General features: G+C 38.6%; 1 protein-coding gene across 2 annotated transcripts in view; it reads right to left on the bottom strand.

The window, feature by feature from the left end:
* Positions 1-2,553: 2,553 nt before the first annotated feature.
* DCAF10 (DDB1 and CUL4 associated factor 10) overlaps positions 2,554-22,168 on the bottom strand; it is a 47,601-nt gene continuing 27,986 nt past the window's right edge. The window contains exons 4-8 of one of the 2 annotated variants that reach the window (XR_006607182.1): positions 15,063-15,265; positions 11,796-11,909; positions 8,725-8,870; positions 5,030-7,756; positions 2,554-3,273 (exon numbers count right to left, since the gene is read on the bottom strand). Coding sequence is in view for 1 of the 2 variants with exons in the window: in XM_004747639.3 (XP_004747696.2) it covers positions 7,388-7,756; positions 8,725-8,870; positions 11,796-11,909; positions 15,063-15,265 (832 nt within the window). In the remaining variant the exon portion in view is untranslated. Of the gene's footprint in view, positions 7,757-8,724; positions 8,871-11,795; positions 11,910-15,062; positions 15,266-22,168 lie in introns of both variants that reach the window. The other variant, XM_004747639.3, reaches the window with a different exon arrangement.

Below are 22,168 nucleotides of genomic sequence, written 5' to 3'. Positions count from 1 at the left end.
TGATTGTCATTTTTCTAAGTGAATTAAAACAGTAAAATGAACCATCACACTATTAAATAATAGAACAAGAAAATGTCATTCAGGGGAATACTGTGAAAAATAGCATGTTCTAAGTGTACCTATATGAAAACAAATCTGTGTGCAGCTTGACAAAAATTTATCCACTATGCTTGATATGAATATAATTTTCACTGAATAAAGAATTTATGAAATTCTCTAATATAAACATTACTCTTGTAGATGTCCAGAACATTAGTAAACAGACGTGAATGAATCAGATCTTAGTAATTGTGTTTTCAGTGTAAAATGCCAATTCTGGGGGCGCCTGGGTGGCTCAGTGGGTTAGGGCCTCTGCCTTCGGCTCAGGTCATGATCCTGGGGTCCTGGGATCGAGCCCCGCATCAGGCTCTCTGCTCAGCCAGGGAGCCTGCTTCCCCCTCTCTCTCTGCCTGCCTCTCTGCCTACTTGTGATCTTTGTCTGTCAAATAAATAAAAATAAAATCTTAAAAAAAAAATGCCCATTCTGTGTTTTATAACAGTGGCCTTCACAAAACGAAATGTGCATATACCCGTGGGAACATACCCGTGGAAGTGAAGGAGGTAATGTAGAACTTTGTTACAGCCTCTAACCTTTTAAAATTTACTTCCTCTATGTATGTGTTTTATAATTTACAGTAGTAGAACAGTACAATATTTTATGTAGAAATATATACATCATACATATCTATGTATGTGTGTATATATATATATATATAAATAAGTAGAGGACATGAAAATCTGGAGCACATGCTCTTCAGTTTTTTCGGATAGGGGTTCTAGGATTTAAAAGTTTAGAATAGGGGCGCCTGGGTGGCTCAGTAGGTTAAGACGCTGCCTTCGGCTCAGGTCATGATCTCAGGGTCCTGGGATCAAGCCCCGAATCGGGCTCTCTGCTCAGCAGGGAGCCTGCTTCCTCCTCTCTCTCTCTGCCTGCTTCTCTGCCTACTTGTGATCTCTCTCTGTCAAATAAATAAAATCTTAAAAAAAAAAAATAAAAGTTTAGAATAACCTAAACAAGAATCACCAAGCCACTGCCTCTGTTACAGCATTATGTTTGATTCTGGTCTAAAAATAAACACCTAGGCAATTTAAATAAAAATTTCAAACTACTGGGGCGCCTGGGTGGCTCAGTGGGTTAAAGCCTCTGCCTTCCGCTTGGGTCATGATCTCGGGGTCCTGGGATCGAGCCCCACATCGGGCTCTCTGCTCGGTGGGGAGTCTGCTTCCCCCTCTCTCTGCCTGGCTCTCTGCCTACTTGTGATCTCTGTCTGTCAAATAAATAAAAAATTTCAAACTACTGCTAAGTGCAAACTTGCCGTCAACCTTTCAAACAGGTTAACTACAGAAAAAAATGTGTCAAATGTTTTAAAGTAGCATTAATTTTTTTTAAGCATATTATGAGGTAGACTTACAACAAGACATTCAGTGCATATATTAATAGAAGTTTTACTGAAACCTTGTATGTAGGTATGTATGTATGTAGCTAAAATGACCTACAGCTCTACATTCATCCACATGAAAACCTCAAAAGAATTCAACTGAAACAGTAAAAGCCTAGTACAGTTTATAAAGCTTTCCTAATTGTGATGAAGATCTGTGGAAAAAATCTGTGGGAGGGACGGAGTTTTAGGTTTAGATTTTAGACTTTATTTTACTAAAACATTCACTTTATGGCTAGTTTTCAATGAATGTATCTTTACTGGACTGGAGACGATACTATAATTCTTATTCCCACCATGTCAGCATGGTAATATCAAAGCAGGACCAGCTATCTAATTTGGAAGCCTGGTGCAAAATAGAAATGTGGGCTCCTTGCTCAAAAAATTAAGAATTTTAAGATGGATTGAACAGAACCTTACACCAAGCATGAGGCTTTTCTCACTGTAGGGCCTTGTATGCCTGTACTGGTCACACAGTGAAGCCAGCGCTACAATCTTAGTTATCCTTGTCCCTTGAGTCCCTCGTTAGACTGGACAAGGCATATAGTAGGGATTCAATGTTCGGTGAATGAAAAATTGAGTTTTGCAGTTTTCCAAATCCATAAGAAATGCTTAGTTTTTCTGACCTGTGGACAGAAGAAAATCTTACTCTGATGAAGATTTCTCTATTTGCACATCACATTCTGGCTTCATGGAAATTCAAGGCCACATATGGCTAAGGTTCATTTGATTCCTGCAACAAGAAATTTATTGAACTACTCTGTCGGCTCCTGTACTGGGCACTGGGGATGCAAGAAAAGTCAGTCCCTGCCCGCAAAGAGCTTACAGTCTAATGGAAGAACTTAACAGTACCTCAGAACCTAGTGAGAAAACTTCCTGGTGTCTAGGATATTATCTGGAACACTGCCAACTTTCCTAAAAATATGAATCTAGACTTTCCCAGAAAACATGTTTTAAAAATGGAAGATGCAGTGAAAATCTAATGGCCAACCTTTAATGTAGAAAACATGAAACTGAAATAAGGAAGAAACTTAGGAAAGCTGAAAAAATTCTATTTTAAATACTATGAACAAGATTTAAAATTTAAAATTATTTTATTGTCTCTGGATGACATTTCACTTATAGTAACATTTATATACACATACATATACAAGTTGTGCATATGTGAGATGTGTTCCTTGGAGCTTTTGATAAAACTGGTATTTCCATTATTCATTTAAAACTAAAGCAGCATACAGGTAAATTTGAGATTTCCCTTTTGATTATTTCTGTTGTCATTTGAACAGGAGTAATTCTTGGGGTATAAATTTGGTATGATCTTATTCTGTAATGAGATGAATATTGCCTTTGTAACAATGTGTGGTAATTTAAACATGTATTTTAATGGCTCTTGACCAAGTTTAATGGCATCAAAAATACTCAAGTCTATCTGGATTTATTTTGTTTCCCCTCCACCCCCCATTCTTCTTTTTAAAAAAACAAATATGAAGGATCCTTGTGCAAATACAGAGCCTTTGTTGTTACTTGGCTGTTCTTTGGTGCATTGCCATTCATTCCTTCATCTAGCAGCATCCTTTGTCCATAGTATTTTCCTTGGCGGCAGCTGAAACAATCACTAGCCTAGGCTTTCCCCAGGTTATGGTGAACCTGTCAGAGAGCTAGTGGTCCCAGAGACTGTGCACGCAGGGCTCATGCAGCTCTTTAGACGCTAAGCAGGCCTGGTGATCTCCTGTCCCAGCTCGGAACAGATGAACACAGCGCAAATGCCAGCCTATTAGAGGCAGGCATGTGGAGACTGTGGTAGGAGACAGAACAAACCACTTAGCACACAGAAAAATTTTTAAATAAAAAAATCCCCAAATCTAAGCAACCTGAAGCGAATGATTATATATACCTCAGGGCCAAGGGAATCCCTTTTTAATAATTGATATTAACTCATATTTGCTATAGCCCTTTACATTTTATGAAGTATTTTATATATATCAGAACTCCTTGGGTATTTATAATAACACATGAATATAACTTTTACTTTTTGTTATGAAAAAGTGAATTATACTGAGCATGCTGTTTAAGAAGGCAGGGAGGTATACTAACATAGCTGAAAGACTTGCATCAAAAATAATTTACAAGTTTTAAATTTTGGCACTTATGATATATACATTAGTTATCCAAAATTTCATATATATGCTTTCTTTCATGACCAGCATTGGCTATTACTGAGTGAATTTTCACAGCTGTCCGTGGCTGCTGGTCACTTTAAATGGGGATGATTGTCATCAGTGTTATCAGGCTATTTTTCCTGCTAAACAGAAGATTTAACAGATGCTTGTGGATGCCAGTACCATATTCGGACTGATATGGGAAACACTAGGCTTCTAACAGATTCTCAGAGTGTTCTTCCTGTATTGCACTTCCTGGAAAAGCAAACTTTAACTATGACATAATGTGATCTTGGTTCTGGATAGGAGTTGGGAACCTTATCCTTGCTTGTTTGCCTAAAATTTTTGGTAAAGCCTTATCTTGGATGTAACAAGGAGAAATAACAAAATATACATGTACTTTGGGCTTCTGAGGAAAAAAATCAGATCTATTTTCGAAAGATCGAGAGAGGTCTTGTCTGCTTTAGCGACTTCATTTTCACAACTAAAGATAAGGAACTACTAAATATTTGATGTTCCTAAACTTAGTTAACATAGCATTTCTGTAGAAAGCTTATTTTTGAGGTTTTTTTAAAGATACAGTTTGCCCCTCAAGATGGGGCTCAAACTCATGACCCCAAGATCAAGAGTTGCATGCTCTACTGAGCCAGTCAGGCGCCCCTGTAGAAAGGTTTTTAAAACAAGTATAATTTATTCTACATTTACCAACAACTATACCACATTACCATTTATAATACATTCACCAGTTATCATGAATAAAAATGACTAAATAAAATTTAGAGTAAAAAAACCCCAGACTAGCTTTTATGCTCTTAAGTGAAATGAGACCTTGAAATTTTAAGATGCAGTTTCCTCCAAGAGTCTAGCATTCCTGATGCCCTATGATTCCTGGATTAATATCCCCCTCATGATGTTTTGATCACAGCCGACCTCAAAAAGAGGACAAAGGTGGTTTTGTTGAGTTTGCTAATTTTTAATTCTCATCTATGTGGCTCTATTTTTATACAAGGCAGTTTATTCCACATTTTTCTTTACAGCTATGTATCCTGCTCGAAGTCTTTCAGTTAGGAGTGGACTGTATGTATGCCCTGCAGTTTATGGTACTAATTCTAATGGAAATTTTCATTCTTATGAATCTTGCATGGTGCAGAAGGTAAGTCAGCTCTGTAATAAAGAATTTACAGAGGATGCTAAACAAATTCACAGGCCATTTTCCCATCTTTATAAACAAAAGGGCAAAGTGGTAGAGCGGTAAGCACCCAGGCTCCGGACTGAAGCAGCTGGGTTTCAATCCCAGTGTTGCTCTTCGCCCCCGCCGCCCAGTGCCAGCTCTGACTCGACCTTTCAGACCCTCCATTTCTCCCAAAGTAATTCGGTGCTCATGTCACCTACCTTGTGAGAGAGTAGGTGAGAGAGGGTGAGTAGTAAAGTGTGTAGGCTGACACCATAGACACTATAATGGTTGAAGAATCATGGACTGAAACTGAGTTGGGCAACACGTGGGTCTAGCATCCGACATGCAACTCTCTCCAGAGGGGTTGCAATACACGGAATCTTTGTTTCATCAATAGAAGTGCTGTACTCGGTAGCTTGTTTTGAATGTTAAGATTGGGTACTTCTGCCTCCAAAACTTTATCTTCCTTTACATATGTGGACGTTTAAAAAAATTTATGGCAAACCAATGTTTACATTATACTTTGTAGTAATTTTCTTGATGGCTAAAAAATTTCAAATTCTTTTTAACATCCATGCTAAAATGATGTAATTGTTAAAATTTGTCCTAGAGCCAAGATTGTTCCAAGGGAGATGTATGTAACCTCTGCACACGTGTGTGAATGGCTGTCTGGTAGGTCCTGCAAAAAAAAAAATTGTCATTTTTATTCATGTGTTTGGGTTGCTTAATAATTCTATAAGATTTGCGATTCTTTTCTTAGGGCCGGAATTCTCAGCATCTACTCCCATGCGTTTTTAAATCTATCAGCCAGTTTAAGGGTAGTCACAATAATACAACTTAAAGACAAGATAAAGTGTTCATAAATCATTGTTTTAACAGCCAGCACAATACAGTAGAAATTGCCCTGAGCAAGGAATTAGGAGACTTGAATTAAAGTTCTGGCTCTGCCACTAATTTTGTAAGACGACTTTAGGCAAGTCACTTAACTTTTCTCATTCATTTGATGATGAGACTGATTACATTTTCTACCTCTAAAATGGATTTACTTACTATTTTTTTAAATAATTAAAACACCTTCTGGGAGTTAACCACCTGAAAGGTACGGAAGTACTTACTGATGTTTAAGGTAGTGTTTTTCAAACTCTGATCTAGGAACCACCTGAATAAGGTTACTAGAGGTTCCTATTAAAAACAGATTCCTAAAAACAAAAAACCAAAAAACAGATTCCTGTCATCTCCCTGACTGAATCAGAACCTCCTACAGTGAGGGCCAGGTTTCTGTTTTCCACAAGCTCCTAAATAACTGTAACGCACCCTATTATCTGAAAACCACTGGCCTAAGAGAATATGATCTGAGAGGGAACGAGCTAACATGTGGCTTAAATTACTCGAGCCTCTGGTGGATCCTTTCTAAATAGAATATCCGTCCAAGTGCAGACTAGAAGAAAGCTGCTTACTTCAGCAGGCCAGTCAGCCCTGTGACTGACCCCGCTTGCTGTGTTCCATAACAGAATGTAAGAGGTCTTCACGTCAGCTCTTTGTCCTGATATCCAAGTCACTGACTACTGTAGTTAGGTCACGGCTTGCAGAGGACTGCAGCTCACCCCTCCCTAATGCTAAGGGTCAAGCTTGTGCCCCCTGGCTCAAGGAGTAAAGATGAAGAAAATACCACCTCTTTCCTCTCAATCTCCCCTCCACCCTAATACCATAACAAGTCACCCTGTGTGAGTCAAATAGTCTGGCAGAGAAAACAAATTCTAAGCCACGTGGTTCTCCTCTCTCTGACCAGATAGTGTACTAACTCAATGAGTCCTCCTGTATACAACAGAAATGACCAAAGCCCACTCCTTCTCCTGTTTTCCTTTCTAAATGCTGTTCAGAGGAACAAAATACCAAGTAAGGACACATGCTAGAGATTTTTAAATTCATACAAGTAAATTACAAAGAGAGGTGGCAGTTATTTTTTCTAGAGTTTTACAACAAAATTCCCTTCACGGTGAAAAAATATGTATAATTTTAACAGGAAACTCAAAAGACATTTTTGTTGTAAGACTAACAGTTACGAGAATAATGCCATTATCTGTGCTCATTATAGAGAAACATAACAGCAACTTTAAAAGGCCAAGTATACTGATAAGATGGAATTTCTTTTTTAATGACCAGTATGCTGACATGGGACTTCTGGGTTTATTCAATATAGCGTCACGGGTTTCTCCTAACCCCGCCATAACTCCTGCCAGACACCCACGAAATTCACACCGAACTAAAAAAAACAAGGAAAGAAATGAAGAAATTTGACAAGAGCTACCATGCAAAATAACCAGAAGAACTGAAGTTTAGGTGGCACAGGAGCAGAGGAATGCGGCAAAAGCTGCTGCTGCGTAGAGTCTAACTTGGCGAGGCCCCTACGATACCGGACAGCCAAGTCCTCAGGTCACAGGTGTGTTCGTGGACCCATAATAACCGGCATCTTGACCCAAACTTTTAAGATCTTCTAAAAAGTAAATACTTCACCTAAATTGAAGTAATTTGTGAGTCAAACACCAGAAGAGTTCCTTATTTGATATAAGTTGTGCCTAAAACTTTGGCTGATACAAAGAAACCCGTCCGCTAAGGCACCCTGAGGCAATCTGACAATGTGTTGGAGAGAACTTCGTCGTCAGTACCACGTCATTATGAGAGTACAGAGAACGGATCACCCGCAGGGGACTGGCTTCTTTGGGCAAACAGTCTATAAGTTCACTGCACTGTTTGTCAAATCCCAACAAGCGAATCCCGTAGCCATGTGGGGAAGAGACCATTCGCCCATCAGGACTGAAGCAAAGTTCTTTGATATAACCCCTGCCTACATTGGCTTCTTCAATGTAATGAGTTAGTCGTAGAGAACAGCGGGGTGAGACAGGTCGCACAGGAGCTCCTTCTTGGAATTCATAGACACAAGTCCACTAAGGGGAGAGAAGAGAGAGAAACCAAAATTACAGAGCCCCAAATATTTCTTTTTGTAAAAAGCTCAACCGACTGTCAAAGCCACAGAATTGTTGCAAGAAATCAGATGACTGCTACCCATCTCCCATCTATTAAAATGTGTAGGCCCCACACCTTATCTTCAGAGGCCAAGGTTATTCTGTGTGCTTTGACATACTATGACTAATGCCTTTTATTCCCTCAGGCTGCTGTGACTTCTGTGGTAATAATTCCCTTTTGTGAAAATAACAATTCTGATACTTAAAATATTCCAAAGTTTAGACATCTAACCTAAAATAGCTCTCCTCCTACACAATTGGTCCTTGTCTCTTTTCAGTTGTGACTTCTAGAGCCAGTGAGATCCTCAAAAGACTCCTGCTTTCCAGAGTGACGGGTCATGAGGTGATATAAGGCCCTTTCCCCAGTCATCAGTTTAGTCTTTCCCCAGGTTCCGCTGGTAGTTTTACTAATTAACTGATTAGTTTTATTTATTTGAGGGAGTCAGCATGAGCAGTGGGGAGGAGCAGAGCGAGAGGGAAAAGCAGATTCCCTGCTGAGAAGGGAGCCTGACTGGGACTCGACCCCAGGATCCTGGAATCATGACCTGAGCTGAAGGCAGACACTGAACCGACCAGACACCCAGACACCCCTCCCTTGGTTTTTAAAAAGAGCAAATTCTAAAACTCAATTGGCTTAGCAAAACCTTACATTTAGCCAGCTTGGCTGCAGCATCTCCCCTCTGAAGTTCACTATGTAAAGGGCATGTGGCAGATGAAGGGGGCAAGGATGAAGAAGCTGGACACAATCTGAGCTGATACTGGTTTAAAGTATTTAAACCTGTAGAGGAGGCTGGATAGGAAGGAGGGGTTCAAGGGATAAAGGGGCCAGGAGCACGCCCGGCAGCGGCTGTTCCGTCAGCCCTGCTGAGGTGGACTGCCGCCGCTCCTACCTCCTGATCATCAGTGTTGCTTGAGCACCGAAGGAGAGTGGCCCAGCCCTTTGGGTGCAGCTGTAAGGACGTGATGCAGTTTCCACGGTCTCTCTCACCAGGAACTTCAGGGGTTAAGACTTCAAGACTATTTCGTGGTGAAACTCCTGATACGAAAATTAGGATGTGAGATTTGTATTATCAAAGGATTAAGGCAGCTCATCAAAGCTTTGATTTCTGGCAGTCACCCCCACCTCTAGGCTTCATTCCTTCGTCAGCCCCCCTCCTTTTTTTACATGCTACCACATGTAAAAAGAAAAACTGGGCACAGCTGTGGGGGCACCATCAGTTAAGCAGCCAACTCTTGGTTTTGGCTCAGGTCATGATCTCAGGGTTGTGAGATCAAGCCCTGCAGCGGGCTCCATGCTCAGCATGGAGTCCGCTTCAGATTCTCTCTCTTCCTCTGCACCTCCCACTCATGCTTGCTCTCTCTAAAATAAATCTCCCCCCTCCAAAAAAGCCAACAACAACAACAACAACCACCTTCACAAACAAAAAAACAACTAAACACCAAAAACCATATATAGAAAAAAACCTATGGTGCCCCTTGATATACGGTGTACATGTTTTTGGCGTGGGATTATGGGGAAAGGTTATGACCAGAACTAAAGGATCCAAGTCCTGCAGCAGGAACCCATAACCTAAGACTAAGGCGTTAAAGTAGACTAGGGATCCTTTTGATTAGGATTTGTATCTCAGAAAACTCTAAAAATCAAATTCTAGGACATGAAAGGAATCTGGAAAAGAAGTAAAAGAGAATTCTCATCTCAGAGGACCCTGGTGCTCTCTATCCCTGAGAAGGAAATACTTGGAAGCCATGGAGACCGCCTTTATTATCAATAAAAGGCTATTATGTGTGCAAGGAGCAGGACTTATGGCCCCCCAAGGACAGTACTATAAATGATAAGCATCTATCATTTTGGAGGCAAGGCAGGATAGTTCACATATCAGTGTATCAAAACGAGGGGTTGGGAGACACTGCCAATCATACACACGCCTGGTACTCTGTTAGGGCCCATCCTGTCCTCCTTCCTAGGCCTCACGGAAGTAATTGCTACAGCTAGCCGTTACTGCTGGGAGTTACATCCTATCCCTCAGGAATGTGGAGAACCACTTTCACAGACATCATAAAAAAGCAGTTTAGAACTTTAATATCAAGAGAAATATTTTAACACTTCTCTACCCACGGAAGGAGTTGCTTTGAAGATTATGAGCTCCCTCTGTCAGACCCTTTGTGAACTGTTTCTCAAATAGATGTGTTATCTTCTTTAAAAGATTCCCTTTAGATTACTACAGCATTGATGGAAACCTGTGAAGCTCTCAATTACATTGTTATAACCAAACTATACCTAAATAATGATTTCACATGTGACTGAACCTTAATAACAATTTTAGAGAAAAACCACTATTTCAAGAATTCTGAAAATTGAACAAAAGCAGAAAAGAAACCCATCTAAATAAGTAAGTAGTGGCTTTTGAGTTCTGCTCCTTGGAGGTTCCTCCAGAGAGGGAACCACATGGGGATGGGATAGGGAAGACTGGTCAACAAACTCACTAATTTCACTTGAACCAGTTTTTGCACTTTATCTGTGCTACAATCCACAGCAGACTTCATGTCAAAAAGAGTTCTAGGGGCATCTGACTCTTGATCTCAGGGTCTGGAGTTTGAGCCCTGTACTGGGTGTAGAGATCACTTAAAAAAAAAAAAAGTTCTAATCCTGAAATGGGATTGATAGCCTCAGCTCTATACAGCTACTGTATCTATCAAAGTATGGTGCTAACATTCTGATATCCTGAAGACCCAGGAGTGCCAACATTCAGAACGAGCTGATGTATGAGCCCCACCTCTTCTCTATACTCTGCCGAGGCTCTCCATACATTGTCTCTTCTCTCATTCCCAACTCTCTACATCATGAAACTGCTGTGCAGTTTGGTTTTTGGGTTTACCACTGCAACAAACAGCTAACTACTCTTAAGTTTTGTGTAGTTTTTTTCCTCATGGATGGTTTAGCTCAATAAAGATTTTTCTCAATGTATATTATTAAGAGCCTTGTCTTCTGTACTGTAGCCAAAGTAGTACAGTAGAACAAAGTATCAAAGAAAAAAATGTTACACATCTGGGCATAAATCTCTAAATTTAGTAGGAGGAATTTTTAATCTTAAATGTCATAGTCCTGAATACCCAAAGGAAAGTAGATAGGCTGTAGGTTTAGGAAGGGCTCTCAAACCACTCTACAAACATAAGTAGTCATGCAAAATAATCAAGTATGCAATTACTAAGCACTTAACCAGGTGATACCACCTAGGAGAAACAAATTAGAAGTCTAACGGATAGTCCCTCCCCTAAAGATCTAAGTAGGAGCCATGCTCATCTCCAAAAGGTGACCCGAAATTACAAAAAGAACCACATCTGGCCATCAGTCCACAAAGATGAGAACAAACAAAAAGTGCTTAGATGTGAGCTGGTTTGGAGAAGTAGATGAAATTTGCATAGGTAAAAAGCATCTCATTTAGGGGGTGGAAAAGAATAGGGTAAATAGCTAGTTCTCCCAGAGCAGTGGGGGGGAAACAGGCAAAAGCACAGTGGGGTCAGGTCGTAGCCCACTTTATCCCACAATCCCTCTCAGGCGGTCAGTCATTGCTTGGATAAAGAAATGGGAGAGCAAAATGCCTACCAGGCTGGAACTAGGCGACTTCACAAGCACTTGACAAACTCATTACCTTATACTGCACCCTCACATGCATATCTCATTTAATTTCCCTAACAACCTCGATTGGAATCTACATTTCCAAACTACTTTTTCTCTAATCTAGACCAAACGAAATTCAGTAAATAAAACCAAAGCTCAAATTCCAACAATGATGTAAGCCCAAGATATCCAACCCTAGAGACTGGTTAGCTTTTGAAAATGACTGACGGTCAAAGAATATCCTCTTCTTTACTGGCTTTTGTCTGGATTAAAACTAAACCAAAGAAAGCTATTTGGTAGAATCTGTTGTTGCAAGACTATAAAATTCCACTTTTAACCTACCTTCTCTTTGTGAGGCTCGTGACAAGTGTTTCTCAGAAGATGAATTAGAATCACTATGATGACAAGGTGAACTAGAAACTCGAGGACCAGAAGAACTTGATGAAGTAGTCAGATCTTGAAAATACAAAAAGTTCTGACAGTAAACTTAGCAGAACTTTAATAGCGTCTCTTAACTTCTTAATCATCTAGTTGAAGCATACTGTGAAAATCCATCTGAAACATGGCAAGTACATGCCCACTTAAAGCAGGCCTATAACTAAGACCAAGGTAGGTAGGACAGCTCTAAGGCCTGGGCCCTTTCTAAAATCTCTTATACCAAGATTTGCTTAAGTAAAATAAAAATGACAAACCCAATAAGCACAGGAGCATCTCTGGGTTCCCCATCACTTCTATAGTAAGATGGAATAAGAAAATTCAATAAACATGAAAACTGAGCTGTTCATCAGCCCATTTACTCTTAGAATAGGGTCCAAATACCAGGTTCATTACTGAGAACAGTAAATGAGCCTTCTTAAGCATGCCAAACAATTGTTATCATTCATGGAATTATGTGAAAACTATCTTTGAAATGCAATATAAACTTCATACTGAAATCTGTTGAAAAACAAACACTGAGTATCAGATAGTTGGATCTAATGTATTACTCCAAATAGCAATCTCTGTTTCATCACTCTTCGGTGGCCCCACACTTTTATGAGGATTTCTTCATCTAATTCCTTTTGATGTTATTATCAGAGTTACTCTTAGAAGACAGAAAATGTTCTTGGTTTTTGAATAAAAAAATACCAACCAGACCTTCTAAGTTACTACCTCTTACTAAGCTAAAGTTGCTTATTAATGTTTAACCTAAAAATAAATTTCTGAATGTAAAAGGATTATACTCACATACTCATGAAATCCCTTGTTTTGCAAATAAATTGATAAAACTTAAATTTCTACTTTTAGGAGTGAATTTGGACAAATGCAATTACAATGGGGCCCGTACTTTCCCAAAGGAGTCTTCAGATGTGGCCCTATGCATACAGGAGAAAGAGTCCAACTATCTGAAGCTGATTTTTATTTATTTACTCTTTTGAAGCTGATTTTAAATAGGTATTTATAAACATTGCGTTTCAAATGCTTAAGTCTTTTTTTCTGGGTTTTTGTTCATAAACATAAAATTATAAATAGGTATGTTCCTGGAATAGCCCTCTTTTCCCCAAAGGTGATGAAATACAGACTCTATCACATAATGTAGATAAATTACAGTGCATAAGTTTTTCTGACCCCCAATTTCACTGAAGCATTCTAATGGAATCAGCAACAGGAAAAATAATACAGTTTTAGGGGCATGTAGGTGGCTCAGTTGGTTAAGCAGCTGATTCTTTGTTTCAACTTGGGTCATAATCTCGGGGTCCTGGGATTGAGGTTCCCCCCTCCAGTGTGTTCCCTGCTTGGTGGGGAGTATGCGTCAGGCTTCTCTCTTCCTCTGCAACCTCCGCCACGCTCAAAAATAAATAAATAAATCCTAAAACAAACAAACAAACCAGAATACAGCTTTAGCAAGAGGATATTTAGGGGTTGTGAAAGAGGATGGCACCAGCTACCTGGGTATAGACTTCTGAAAGTCTGGGATGTAATACAGACTTAAAAGTAAAGCTCTATACTGAATGTATCTTAAAAGCTCTGCTAGGTGGGGCACCAGGGTGGCTCAGTGAGTTCAGTGTCTAGCTCTTGATCTCAGCTCAGGTCTTGATCTCAGGGTTGTGAAATAAAAATGAAATGAAATAAAATAAAAATAGTAATAAAGCTCTGTTGGGCTTCAGAAGCACTTAAAAAGATAGATCCTACCTTGGGCCACCATTAACTTTTTGAGATAGTGATGATTTAGAAATACTGATAAAAGATTTTCTGGAATGGGTGTCTGGGTAGCTCAGTGGGTTGAGCTGCTGGTTCGGTTCAGGTCATGATCTTAGGGTCCTGGGATCGAGTCCTGCATCGGGCTCTCTGCTCAGCAGGGAGCCTGCTTCCCCCTTTCTCTTTGCCTGCCTCTCTGACTACTTGTGCTCTCTCTCTCTGTGTCAAATAAATTAAAAAAAAAAAAAAAAGATTTTGTGGAAGATACCCAAATGGCCAACAGATACATGAAAAAATGCTCAATATCACTTGGCTATGAAATGCTATGAAATTTGTATTTCAGGGAAATACAAATCAAAACCACAGTGAGATACCATCTCACACCAGTCAGAATGGCCAAGATTAACAAGTCAGGAAATGACAGATGTTGGAGAGGATGCAGAGAATGGGCAACCCTCTTACACTATTGGTAGGAATACAAGCTGGTGCAGCCACTCTGGGAAACAGTATGGAGTTTCCTCAGAAAGTTGAAAATAGAGCTACCCTACCACCCAGCAAATCGCACTACTGGGTATTTACCCTAAAGATACAAATATAGTGATCTGAAGGGGCACATGCCCTGGAATGTTTATAGCAGCAATGTCCACAATAGCCAAACTATGGAAAGAACCTAGATGTCCATCAACAGATGAATGGATAAAGATGTGGTGTACACACACACACACACACACACACACACACACACACAGGAATACCATGCAGTCATCAAAAGAAATGAAATCTTGCCATTTGCAATGACATGGATGGAACTAGAGGGTATTATGCTAAGCGAAGTAAGTCAATCAGAGAAAGACAATTATCATATGATCTCTCTGATATGAGGAATTTGAGAGGCAGGGCGGGGGATATTGAGGGCTAGGGAGGGGGAAAAAAACCAAAATGGAATCGAGAGGGAAACAAACCATGAAACTCTTAATCTCAGGAAACAAACTGAGGGTTGCTGGGGAATGGAGGGGTGGGGACAGGGTGGCTGGGTTATGGACACTTGGAAGGGTATGCACTATGGTGAGTGCTATGAAATGTGTAAGCCTGATGATTCACAGACCTGTACCCCTGGGGCAAATAATAGATTATATGTTATAAAAAATAAATAAAAGATTTTCTGGATAGCAGAAAGCGATAAAAGAAAATATTTTTATAGTTAGTAGTCCTTCCTATTCCATTGGTGATACAGAAGCACAAATTAATGCTATGTCAGAAATTCATATAGGTCATACTTCCTTGGGAAAAAAAGCTTTCAATGAGTTTTCCAAAAATGTCTTCAAATTTCCTTCCCTCCTTCCTGGTATCATTCTCAAGATGGAAACATATACCATCCCTTTGTGTGAAACTCTATGGAAAATTTTCTGAAATCAAAAAGGAAAAGCTTACCTGAACTTGATGTAGTTCTTCTTGCTCTCAAAATGGGATAGCTGCCTACTTCTAAAGACTTAGTTAAGTCAAGATCATGCAAAATCAAGAGATATCCAGAGGACGTTGAGATCAACATTTTGGAACAATCTGGAGTTAATCTCATTCGCATGAGAAAACGTGTGTGAAAGAATTTCTTATGTGGACACCCATCTTCTGTACACCTAACAGAAGAAATCAAAACAAAACCTAGAATTATCATAAATATATGGATTTGGTTAGCAGTCATATTTTCAATCTTGAAACTAGAATTTACAGTGTATGCTTAGCCTTATACACATGACAAACTTTTTTTTGGCTCACCATTCCTTCTTTCATCTCCAATTTTCCATTTTATTCTTTCTTTCTGAAATATATATTTTAGAGTAAGATTTTGTTGAGGTAAACTGTCACTTTATACTGTTCTGAAAATATTCCACTCTGATTAAAGATTTAGCTGAGCAGGTAAACTTCAGGTTAATAGTTGTGTCTTTCTGAATACTGGGGATAATATTCCACTGAGTCCTGGCTTCTACTGTTGCTATTTTTAAGTCTACTATTAGGCAATTGTTACTTTGGACAATTTTATCTTTTTTTTCCCTTTGGTCTCTTTGTCTTTGACTTTCTAAATCACAAGATTCATATTATTCATATATTCTGGGAAATTCTCCATCATTACTCCAATATTGCCTGTCACTTATTTTCTCTATTCTTTTGGAGCTCCAAATAGATGTTTGAACCATTCACATTTGATTCTCCTTGTCTTATATTTTATCTCCTCACTTTTGTTACATTCTGGATAATTTTTAATATCTAGCTTCCAAGCTGTTTTTTAAAGTTGTATCTAATCTGCTACTTGACCCACCCTGGGTTTTTAAAAAAAATTTTTAATCACTAAAAACTACATACTTTAAATTTTTTTAATTGTTTGTTGTGATAAATAGGAACACTACTGATTTTTACATTTTGATCTTATGTCTAGCAATCTTGGTTAACTCTTATTAATTCTGATAATTTGTCAGCAGAATTTCTAAGATTTTTCACATAGACCAGTCAAAACACTGGTCTATGGGCCAAGTCTGGTCTGTTTTTATATAGAAAGTTGGTTGGGACATAGCAATGTCCATTTATGTATTGTTGATGGCTGCTCAGAGACTATACAGCACACAAAGCTGAAAATATTTATTACACAGTCCTTTACAGAAAATTTGCCAACCCTTCATAAAGACAATCCTATCATCTGTGAATGCGATTTTTTTCATTTTTTTCCCCTTACAATCCTTATATACTCATTTTCCTGCACCAACTAGGACCCTATCTTCTTCCACCCCAAAACAGTGGTATACAGTAGTAGTAACAGCAGCCATGTTCTCTCACTTCCTGATTTTTTAAATTTTATTTATTTATTTAACACAGAGAGAGAGAGAGATCACAAGTAGGCAGAGAGGAAGAGAGCAGAGAGCCCGAAGCGGGGCTCAATGCCAGGACCCTGGGACCATGACCTGAGCTGAAGACAGAGGCTTTAACCCAGTGAGCCACCCAGGCACCCCTTCCCTTCCTGATTTTATAGAAAAAAAAAATTTTTTTTTTAGAGTAAGCTCTTTACTCAATGTGGGGCTTGAACTCACAACCTTGAGATCAAGAGTCACGTGCTCTACTGACTGAGCCAGCCAGGTACTCCTATAAAGGAAACTTCTAAAAGTTTCACTATTTAAAAATATCCTGTTTTAGTGTACACTTTTGATGAGTTTCCATTTTTTTTATAAGATTTTATTTATTTATTTGACAGAGAGAAATCACAAGTAGATGGAGAGGCAGACAGAGAGAGAGAGGGAAGCAGGCTCTCCGCTGAGCAGAGAGCCCGATGCGGGACTCGATCCCAGGACTCTGAGATCATGACCTGAGCCGAAGGCAGCGGCTTAACCCACTGAGCCACCCAGGCGCCCGATGAGTTTCCATTTTTAATGAAGTCTAATAGCTTTACTGAGATATAACTTACATATCATAAATTCACTCATTTTAAGTTAACAAGTGATTTTCATAAATTTAAGGAGTTGTGAAATCATCAACTCAATTTTAGAACATTTTCATCATCCTAAAAAGACCCTCCTGCCCACTAACTGTCTCTCTCTGTTTCTACTCCCAGTCACAGGCAGCCACTAATCTATTTCTGTTTCTATAGATCTGCTTATTGTGGACATTTAAGAATTATACAGCAAGTGGTCTTTTGGTTTGGCTTTTTTCACTTAGCATACTGTTTTTTGAGCTTCATCCGTACTGTAGACACGTATTAGTACTCTGTTCCTTTTCATTAGCAAATACTATTCTGTATAGATATACCACATTTTGTTTATTCATTTACCAATGAATAGGTATTTGTACTGGTTCCCTTTTGGGGATATTATGAATACTGTTATAAGCATCCATGCACAAATCTTTGTGTGGTGACAGGTGTTCTCATTTCTCTTGGATAGATTCCTAGGAGTAGAATGGCTAGTCAGATGGTAACTCTATGCTTAACATTTTAAAAACTACCAAAAAGTGGCTTCAATTTACATCCCTACCAGCAATGTATGAGGATGCAGTTTCTCCACATTCTTGCCAATATTTGTCTTTTTTAAATTAAAGCCTTCTTAGTGGATATGAAAATTTTCCTCATTTTGGTTTTGGCTTGCCTTTTCCTTATGACTCATGACGTTGAACATCTTTTCACGTGTCTATTAATCATTTGTATTACCTTCCTTGGTGAAATGTCTATGCAGATATTTTGCCCATTTTTAAATTGGGTTATTTGTGTATATATGAAGTGAATTGCAAGAATTCTTTATATATTTTGGGCACAAATCCTTTATCAGGTATAATCTACAAATATTTTCTCCCATGCTGTAGTTTTTCTTTTCACTTTCGTAATGGTATCATCTGATACACAAAAATTTTTAATTTTAATGAAGTCCATTTTATCTATTTTTTGGAATCACTTGTAATTGGTTTGCATGAAGATTAAGTCCCACGTTTTCTTCTATGAATTACATAATTTTGTCTCTTACCTACAGGTTTAAATCCATTTTTAGTTCCTTTTTTTTTTTATATATATAAGGGTCTAAATTAATCTTTTTGCATGTGGATACCCAGTTGCTCAGGTATCATTTATTGAAAAGACTATCCTTTTTTTTTTTAAGATTTTATTTATTTATTTGTCAAAGAGAGAGTGAGCACAAGCAGACAGAGTGGAAGGCAGAGTCAGAAGCAGACTCCCTGCGGAGCAAGGAGCCCCATGTGGGACTTGATCCCAGGATGCTGGGATCATGACCTGAGCCGAAGGCAGCTGCTTAACCAACTGAGCCACCCAGGCGTCCCAAGACTATCCTTTTCTGAACCACTGAATTACCTTGGCACCTCTGTTGAAAATCAACTGATCATACATGCAATAGTTTATTTCTGGACTCTAAAAATTCTGTTCCTTTGATTTATATGCCTATCCTATGCCAGTAAACACTGTCTTCATTACTATGGCTTTGCAGTAAGTTCTAAAATTTCAACTTTGTTCTTCAAAGATTGTTTTGGCTATTCTGGGGCCTTTGTATTTCCATATAAATTTTAGAATCGGCTTGCCAATTGGTCCAAAAAAGGCAGCTGGAATCTTGATAGAGATTGCACCAAACCTATAGATGAATTTGTAGAAAGTTGCCATCTTTAAAAAAAATTTGTTTGTCCTCTGTAATCTTATTTTATTTATTTTTTAAGTAAGCTCTACACCCAATGTGGGGCTTGAACTCATAACCCCAAGATCAAGAGTCACATGCTCTCCTGAACCAGCCTGGTCACCCATCTTAATGATGCTAAAGTCTTCCAATCCATGAAGATGGAATGCCTCTCCATTCATTTACATCTTCTTACATTTCTTTCAGAAATGTTTTTATAGTTTTCAGTCTACAAATCTTATACTTCTTCTGTTAAATACATTCCTAAGTGTCATTTCTTTAGATGCTATTATGAATGGAATTTTCTTCATTTTTAGATTGTTCATTGCTTGTAAGTAGAAATACAATTGATTTGTATATATTAATCTTGTGTATCTTGTGACCTTGATGAACTTGTTTATTAGTTCTAGTATTTTTGTGGAATCCTTAAGATTTTCTATAAGATCATACTTGTACAAGAACATTACTTCTTTCTTTTCAATCTGGATGCCCGTTATTTTTTCTTGTCTGACTGTACTTCCAGTGCAATTGTACCTCCAATACAATATTGAATAAAAGTGTTGGGAGCAGACATCCTTGCCTTGTTCCCAATCTTAGGGTGAATGTATTCAGTCTTTCAGCATTGACATGATTTTAGCCAGGGGTGCCTGGGTGGCTCAGTTGGTTAAAAGCATCAGCCTTCAGCTCAGGTCATGATCTCAGGGTCTTGGGATCAAGCCCTGCATCTTTGGGCTCCCACCTCAGTGGGAAGTCTAATTGTTCCTCTCTCTCTACCCCTACCCCCCTCGCTAGTGTGCTCTAATTAAAAAAAATATTTACAAAAATGATTTTAGCCATTAATTTCTCATAGGTGTCCCTTATCAGATGTCTAGGGAATAAAAGTTCCCTATTATTCCCAGTTTTATTACAAATGGGCATTGGATTTCTGTCAAGTGCTTTTCTGCCTTTCTTGAGATGATCCTGTTTATGCATTCTGACCTTTATTAATACAACGTATTACATTAATTGATTTTTGGATTTTAAACCAATCCTCTACACCTGAGGTAAATTCTATTGTGACATATAATCCCTTATACATGATGCTAGGTTTGATCTGCTAATATTTTGTTGAGGATTTTTGTATCTATTTTTCTTCCTCTTTTTGTTTTTGAGAAATATTGGTCTGTAGCTTTTTTTTTTTAAAAGATTTTATTTATTTATTTGACAGATAGAGATCACAAGTAGGCAGAGAGGCAGGCAGAGAGACAGGGGGGAAGCAGGCTCCCTGCTGAGCAGAGAGCCCAATGTGGGGCTCGATCCCAGGACCCTAAGATCATGACCTGAGCTGAAGGCAGAAGCTTTAACCCACTGAGCCACCCAGGCGCCCCTGCAGTTTTCTATTCTTATGACATTTGTCTGTTTTGGTATCAGAGTAATAATACCAGCCTCATAAAATGAGCTCTATTTTTTGGAAGAGTTTGTAAAAGATTGGATTATTTATTCTATAAATGTTTGGTAAAATTTATCAGTGAAGACTTTTGGGACTGGGTTTTTCACTGTGGAAAGATTTTTAAATTACCAGTTCGATTTTTTTACTTGCTTTAGGTCTGTAGGTCTATAGATTTTCTATTCGTTCTGGAATCAGTTTAAGTAATTTGTGACTCTCCAGGTATCTGTTATCTAAGTTGTCTCATTTGTTGTCATAAAGTTGCTCATTGTATCCCTCTATAATCCTTTTAATCTCTGTAAGACTGATAATATCCCCTTTTGTTTTTAATTATGATTGAATGTTGAATTTTATTCCTCGATTAAAACAATCATATAGACTTTCTGTTTAATCTGTCAATGTGATGAGTTATATTAATAGAATTTCTACTGACAGGTGTGCCTGGGTGGCTCAGTCGGTTAAGTGTTTGCCTTCAGGTCAGGTCATGATCCCAGGGTCCTGGGATAGAGCCCCACATTGGGCTCCCCACTCAGAAAGGGGCCTGCTTTTCCCTTTCTCTCTGCCTGCTGCTCTTTCAGCTTGTGCACACTCTCTCTCTTTCTGTCAAATAAAATAGATTAAAAAAAAAAAAGAATTTCTATTTTAAGATTTTAAGTGACCTCTACAACCAACATAGGGCTTGAACTCACAACGCTGAGACCAACGCTGAGACTCTTCTGCATGCTAGTGCCAGCCAGGCACTCCAGATATATCATCTTTTCATTCCTTGAAGAAACCCAACTTGGTCATGATATTTTAATTAATATCTTACAAGTTTCAGTTTCCTTCTATTTAGAATATTTTTATCTACATTCACATTACAGATTGACCTTCCAATTTTTCTCTTCTAATATAATCTTTATTGAGTTTATATATTAAGGTTATACTAGCTTCATACATGAGGTAAGGAGAATTCCCCTTTTTCCTGGATTGTGACCTTAATAAAATTGGAATGTTCTGTTTCTTGTACTATCTTACAGAAGTCACCTGTAAAACTGACAGGCCTGCTGTGTTTTGTTTTGTTTTTTTAAAAGATTTTATTCATTTATTTGACAGGAAGAGATCACAAGTAGGCAGAGAGACAAGTAGGCAGAGAGAGCAGGCAGAGCAGGGAGCCTGACATGGGGCTCGATCCCAGGACCCTGGGATCATGACCCGAGCCGAAGGCAGTGGCTTTAACCCACTGAGCCACCCAGGCACCCTAGGCCTGCTGTTTTATTAGTAAATAAATTTTAACTGATATTTTCCATTTCTTTAATGGCTATGTCAGAAGCAATGTTTAGAATATTTAAATAATCAGCATGCATGAAAACGATCCAGTCAAAATTGATGCAGTTGGCAGTGTTGGAACTGAGTCCTGGAATTATTCTACTAGAAGATCTTTAAACTCCTATCAGCAAAGGGTGCCCCTCAGGAGTCTATAAACCAGGGGTTTGACTCTTGGCTCGTATCTTACTATCTTATTCATAGTCATGTGGGCAAATTACCCAACATTTCTGAACTTGGTTTCTTTAGCTTTCAAATGGGATAATAATAGTAATCTAACTCATGAGGCTGTTCTCAGAATTAAATGAGATGCTGAACAACCAAAAAAGGGGGGGGGGTGAAGGTGTAGTTTATGGGGGACTTTAGCTACTAGATCATAGGAAGATCTTCAGGCAGGTATCCCTAAAAGAAGGGTCTGGATAACCAGAGGGTGCCAAGATATGACCCACCCAGGGGTGATTCAGGATAGTGGCTATTTATCATTTAACTACAGTTACAACATTTAACTTCTGTATTAACTACAGAAGTAATTTAATATCTTAGCAACTATTTCAGCTAAATCACTGCATATTAGTTAAGTATCAGTAAAGGCCACAGGTGTATTTTAGGTTTTCTATTTCTTTCTTGATCAGTTTTGCTAAAGTGTATTTTTTGAA

This window comes from Mustela putorius, unplaced genomic scaffold (assembly GCF_011764305.1).
Source record: "Mustela putorius furo isolate JIRA1106 unplaced genomic scaffold, ASM1176430v1.1 tig00000580_pilon_pilon_pilon, whole genome shotgun sequence".
Lineage (NCBI taxonomy): Eukaryota > Metazoa > Chordata > Mammalia > Carnivora > Mustelidae > Mustela > Mustela putorius.
Note: the sequence above shows the minus strand (reverse complement) of the source record. Positions and strands in the feature narration are given on the sequence as shown.